General features: G+C 37.7%; 1 protein-coding gene across 1 annotated transcript in view; it reads left to right on the plus strand.

The window, feature by feature from the left end:
- Nucleotides 1-1,294: 1,294 nt before the first annotated feature.
- Nucleotides 1,295-6,856, plus strand: part of plcb1 (phospholipase C beta 1) — a gene marked incomplete at its 5' end in the record, with an annotated part of 86,543 nt that continues 80,981 nt past the window's right edge. The window contains 4 exon segments of the mRNA XM_014024606.1: nt 1,295-1,372; nt 4,509-4,577; nt 5,562-5,702; nt 6,737-6,816. Of these exon segments, the coding sequence (XP_013880060.1) occupies nt 1,295-1,372; nt 4,509-4,577; nt 5,562-5,702; nt 6,737-6,816 (368 nt within the window).

A 6,856-nucleotide genomic window follows, 5' to 3' on the forward strand; every position in this document is an offset into this window, starting at 1 on the left:
GAAATATTTTAAATTATATTCTGAATTTGACAGGGAGCCAGTGGAGAGAAGCTAAAACTGGAGAAATATGATCTCCTTCCAGCTCTCATTAAAACTCTAGCAGCAGCATTTTGGATTAAATGAAGACTTCTTAAAGAGTTTTTTTGTTACTCATTTACAAAATAAATATGTCCAAACTCATCATGAAAGGAGTTGTTTATGCTCTAAAAACTGAAGTGTTGAATTTACTCAACCAAGTCATGCCAGCTGGTTTCACTAAGTCTAGCTGAGTAAATATGAGGTTTAGTGGGACCAGTTTGGTTACCCCCTTAAACAGACACCCCTGAAATTCCTTAAAAGCCTTTTGACTTTTTTAAGGGTGGCAAACTAAAGGTAAGAAAGGGAGGAAGTTGTCTGACACCCTAGTCTTCAAATTAAAAGCCCCCAATAGTGTTTGGAAACGTTTAAAGACCGAAACCACAACATTTTTGCCCACTGGTGGAACAAAAACTGTTAAGGGGTTCAGTAAATTTTACAGTTTATTTCTTAGTGTGTGTAAAAGTACTTTTACTTTCCCAATTTTTATGAACAGTTTTATGACTTTTACTTAAGTATTTTTTTCATCAGTAAAATTTATTTTTACCAAAGTCATTTTCTATTAAGTTATTTTTACTTTTACTTAGTTATTCTTTTCAAGTACTTTATAGAGCTCTGTTAAAAAACACAGAAGAGTCAAAGTTAGTGAGTTTTACAGGTTGTAGCATGACGTCATGTTTGAATCAGTATTCACTTGGATATAAAAATTAATTATTTGTCTCACTTCAACGAGAATCCTGTTTGTGTGCAGAAACTGAGGAGTAATGTTCTCGTTTATTGGAGGATGAGGCACCTTCCAACCTTTGTCACTGTAGCCACCAGAGCATGGTTTAGGTCTCATTTCAACTGTTTGCTCTGAATGAGGCAGAAACACAGACTGGATATTTCAACTAATTTGATGTGGTAGTATTTTACATGTAAGACCTGACCAACACATATAAAACTTTCTCTCTTCTCCTGATTATTTTTAACTCCAGCAGGACAAACACACAGCGGTGGGTGAAATGTTTCCCTTCAGTGAACGCTGCACCTTCAGTTAGTTTAATTTGAGTAGGAAAATACAAAATGATTTGTGTGCATTCAATTTTGAGTTTAATACAAACAACTGAACAGAATATTTGATTTCTGTTTCTAAGCTCAAAATGTTCATGATCCTACAGGATGGTTGATCGTATTTGTTCAGATTAAATCATTTCTTTATGGCTCCTTTTTTTCCCAGGATTTATCTACGGTCACTCCAGTGACTCTACATGTGGATCCACATGGATTCTATCTCTGCTGGACTGATCAGAACAAGGTGAAGTAGCAGAACATTAAGAAACAAGCTTTACTCATCACACATTTGACTCTTTAGGATTATACAGGTAAGGTTCAGCCCTACACTTCTTATAATAAGGTTATAATGATATTATTTTAGCAAGGATCATTTTATTTTTAGTAAAATATTCTTCCAGTGCAAAGTGAATGGACACACAATAAGTGGCTTCAGTCAGTGAATTTTGATTCGATCCATAAATAAATGCAATCGTTTATTTTACATAATCACAAAATCGCTTAATTGTGAGCAATCAATTTCCTATAAAAGTTTGGAAACAACAATAACAAGCATGCTTCGAGCTTTGTTAATTGTCAATCAAGCACTTAAATAGAACACAAACATCAAGCTTTAGATGTTGAAATACCAGACATTTGAGGCAAATAACATAGTTTGGCAAGATAGGTTTAAGAAAAGGAGGAAAATAAGATAATAGTTTTCCTAATGTTTAACTTAAATAAATGTGGGTTTAACCAGAGAGGCAAGGTGTTTCTCTGCTCAGCGTCAGCCACATAGTGACACTTAGTAACAAAGCCAGCTTCTACCTTTATCGATGATGTCTGTCACCTGTCCAGGTAGTTTAGGAGGATCAACAGTCAGTACAGAAAATCTGTTTAGACTCTCCAACTCAGTAGTGACACTCTGGCACCATTCACTCTCTTAGCGTCTGCGTACATGCGTTGGAAGAAAGGCGAAGCCAAACTGGATCCCGATTTCAAAATAAAACTTCCAACAGGAAGATTTTAAAGCAGGTTGTATACACCAGGCGTTGGTCGTATCCGGCCGTGCGGCTCCCCGTTGGTAATAAAGGGGTAGAACCGACACAGCTTAAGCTCTGGTTCTCCAGAGAGAACCCAGCTGCGAGTGTTGTGGACGGCACGGACGTCCGTCCTCTCACTCTGACTGTCCGTCTGACCAACTGTCCAGGCGGAAACTGTTAGATACTAAAGAAGCTTAGTTTCCTTAGTTCCGCCTCTCAGAGGTTAGATTAGAAAAGGAAAATATCAAGGAAAGTGTTAGTTCAGAGACTTGCCATCACCTCCTGAAGCTAAACAAACATTATTGCTTCCGTGTAGTTCAGAAACAAAACATATCATGACCTGTTTAATTATTATCTGATGAGAACTTCTTTAAAAACATAACTGAAAGAATGAATTGCTTCAAAGTCAAAACATTTGCAAATATGATTCAGACAAATAAAACATTGTTGTTTACACCAATGTGATCTGCTGCAGATCAAACTGAGCATCAGAATGGAGAAGAAAGGTGATTTAAATGACTTTGAACATGGCATGGGTCTTGGTGCCGGACAGGCTAGTCTGAGTATTTCACAAACTGCTGATCTACTGGGATTTTCACSCACAACCATCTCTAGGGTTTACAGAGAATGGTTCGAAAAAGAGAACATATCCAGTGAGCGGCAGTCCTGTGGGCGGAAATGCCTTGTTGGTGCCAGAGGTCAGAGGAGAATGGGCAGACTGGTTCGAGCTGATAGAAAGGCAACAGTGACTCAAATAACCACCCGTTACAACCAAGGTAGGCAGAAGAGCCTCTCTGAACACAACACATCAAACCTTGAGGTGGATGGGCTACAGCAGCAGAAGACCACACCGGGTGCCACTCCTTTCAGCTAAGAACAGGAAACTGAGGCTACAATTCACACAAACTCAACAAAACTGGACAATAGAGGACTGAAAAACGTTGCCTGGTCTGATGAGTCTCGATTTCTGCTGCAACATTCGGATGGTAGGGTCAGAATTTGTTGCAGAATGGCCCGGTTAAAATTCTACCAGAGAAATCCAAGTCTATGGGAGAAAGACCAGAAGGAGCAGAGAAGGGAAACTAGAATTAATCAGAACCACGTAGGAAGGAAAGGATCAGGCTAGATGACCAGTGGAGATGTAGGAAATCTTGGGGAGATGGCAGAGATTTTTCCCAGAGAGAGAAAAATATTTCAATGTTGAATTATGGTCAAAAAATTAGATTTTTGGTTTAGGTCGATGACTGATGGTGAATCAACCATCAAACAGTCATCCAATTCTAGCCAAATAAACAATGTTGAAAATATGTTAATGAATCAATGTTGTTTCATGGTTGAATTCTAATGACTGTAATGCCAACATCTAATCAATGATGAATCAGCATTGATTCAACAAGTAAGTCCACTTTTTGAATAATTTCAACATGGATTCACTATCATGCCAGCTACCCATATTTCAATGTTGATTTATTCATATTTTGCTCTCTGGGTTCTGACTTGACTGTTCAACAACACTTTTGAAGCTGAGAAAATGTCTGAGAAATGGAGAAGTGAGCTGGTGTTCGTTTTTAAGAACAAGGTTGGTGAACAGAGTTGTAGCAACAAGGTTTGATGTTGTTTGATGAGTCCAATGGGAGAAAGATGGAGAAGCTGGACTGAGAGCAGCAGGATGGTTTCATGACAAGAAAAAGAACCACAGACTCCATCTTTGTTTTGAGGATCAGAAAGAACTTCTTTGTGGAGACAAAACAGATGACAGAAGGAGCTGTGGTGTATGAGGACATTGGAAGGTGAAGGCATGAACTTAGAAGAAGAATGAAAGTCAGTCATAACAAGACAGAGTCCAGATGTGTGAATGAGTATAGTGCAGTGTGAGGGCCATGCTAGTCGCTAGCCTCTCCTGTGCTAACACCAGCTTATCCATGCTAGTCGCTAACCTCTCCAATGGGAACACCAGCTTATCCATCCTAGTTTCTAGCCTCTCTAATGCTAATGCTAGCTTATCCATGCTAGTTGCTAATCTCTCCAGTGCTAACACAAATGAATAGTCACCTCATTTGCCAGCTCCGGCCTCTCAGTTCCCGGGGCCAGCTGCTCAGTTGACGGCCTATCATTAATCAGATCAATAGCTGGCTTAGGAATAGATAGCCTCCTGCTACTTATTTTTGCTTTTAGCTAGTATTCTGCTTTTATTTTGAACAACTTAGTTTCAACTTGTTCATTAAATAGTGAAGACTCGGTTCTATTGTTGTTCTCTTTTTGATATTTTTGTTTATAAAATCAAAACTGGGCTAATAAATGAACAGAGGGAAACGCTGAATGCTAAAAACTGACTCTGGGTGTATTTCCTCCCACCAGGACACAGAACTGTTGGACCTCACCTTTGTAAAGGATGTCAGAACGGGTCGAAGCACCAAAACAGCCAAGGTACTATCATCAATCTGACTCCGCCCACCTAATGATGACCTTTGACCTTTTATATAAGTTTCAGTATTATTCCCCTGTCAGTAAATCTCCTTTATTGCAGCAGAAGAAAGATATTTTATTCTACAGTTTTCTCACAATATATTTTTTCTATTAATAATTGACAGCACCCGTCAGTGTTACAGTAGACATCAACATTTCAGCAGATAGGATAACACAGTAATCATAAACATTTTCTGAAATTTTAAGAAATATAAAAAACATTTCTGGAAATTTGTCACTAAACATTATGTAAAACAACACACAGAAATTCAATGTAAACAAAACAGGAAAAAAAACGCTACAGTTTGATAAATATACAAATAATATTTGTCACCTGCTTTAATTGTGAGAGCTTTTAACTTCAAACAATTTGTGACTTAAAAAAACGTATCGATTAAAAGTTTTAATTTTATTTTTACCATCTGTTCAAAGTTTGTTTATAAACTGACCAAACTACTCTCTACACTGGTTGAACACAGAGGTCATACACCTCTCCATACCGATGTTAAAGTATCAGGTCTTTGGAGTTTAAAATAATTAAATCCTTTTTTAACTTTTCTCACAGTTACTGAAACATATATCCTTTAGATTCCAACAGGGAAACAGAATCTGCCACAAAGAATAATAGATGCAACTAGAAAACTTACATTTTCTACAATAAGTATGAACGTTATTGGTTTTAAATAACTAAAAGACACAATGTAAAAGATAACAACTGTTGCTTAAAGCAGCAAAATAGATTCTACAATTTACAAAATAGTTTTTAAAAAGACCCAAGACTGCTAAATTATAAAAAATAGTTGCCAAATGCAGTTAAGCTGAAGTTAATTTAAATGTTATGTTAGCTATGTTAGCATAAATTCTAACCTAAACTCTTTGATGTCCAGTTGCCTCCGTCTTGGATCTCTTTTGGCAAAATGTTTTTCATTTTGTGCCATCCAATAGGAAGCTAAGCTGCGGGAGTTGCTAGAGGTGGGAAACCTTGTTGGTCGGCTGGAGAATCGCATGGTTACTGTGGTTACTGCCTCAGACCTCGTAAACATAAACCAACTTAACTTTATTGCTTCACAAGAGGACGAAGCCAAGGTATTACACTCACTACTGCCCCAAGTGGCAACAACAGATGATTGTATTGTTTTTGATGATGGGGATGATGGAGATGATGGTGGTGGTAGTGATGATAGTAGTGATGATGATGGTGATGATGTTGATGATGATAGTGATGATGATGATGATGATGATGATGATGGTAATGGGGATGATGATGATGATAATAATGGTGATGATAGTGATAGTGATGATGATAGTGATGATGATAGTGATGATGAAAGTGATGATGAAAGTGATGATGATGATGATGACTGTGATGATGGTGATGATGATGGTGATGATGATGGTGATGATNTGATGGTGATGATGATGGTGATGATAGTGATAATGATGATGATGGTGATGATGATAGAGATGATGATGATGATGACTGTGATGATGGTGATGATGGTGATGATGATGGTGATGATGATGTGATAATGATGATGATGTTGATTACAATGATGATGATCATGATGATGACTGTGATGAAAGTGATGATGATGATGGTGATGATAATAGTGATAATGATGATGATGATGATAGTGATGATGATGATGATGGTGATGGGGATGATGATGGTGATGATAGTAATAATGATGATGATAGTGATGATGATGATGATGATGATGATGATGATAGTGATGATGATGATACAGATGATGATGGTGATGATAGTAATAATGATGATGATAGTGATGGTAGTGATGATGGTGATGATGACTGTGATTACAGTGATGATGATGGTGATTATGATGGTGATTATGATGGTGATGATGGTGATGAGGATGATGATAGTGATGGTGATGATGATAGTGATGATGATGATGATGGTGATGATGATAGTGATGATAGTGATGATGGTGATGATGACTGTGATTATAGTGATGATGATGGTGATTATGATGGTGATTATGATGGTGATTATGATGGTGATTATGATGGTGATTATGATGGTGATGATGGTGATGAGGATGATGATAGTGATGATGATGATGATGATGATGATGATGATGACCCTATTGTTGCAGCTGTGGTGTGAGGACCTGTTTTCTCTGTCTTCCAACCTGTTGAGCCACAATCTCAACAGAGACCACAGTCTGCTGAAAGCGTGAGTACACACACACACACACACACACACACACACACAC

This window comes from Austrofundulus limnaeus, unplaced genomic scaffold (assembly GCF_001266775.1).
Source record: "Austrofundulus limnaeus strain Quisiro unplaced genomic scaffold, Austrofundulus_limnaeus-1.0 Scaffold430, whole genome shotgun sequence".
Lineage (NCBI taxonomy): Eukaryota > Metazoa > Chordata > Actinopteri > Cyprinodontiformes > Rivulidae > Austrofundulus > Austrofundulus limnaeus.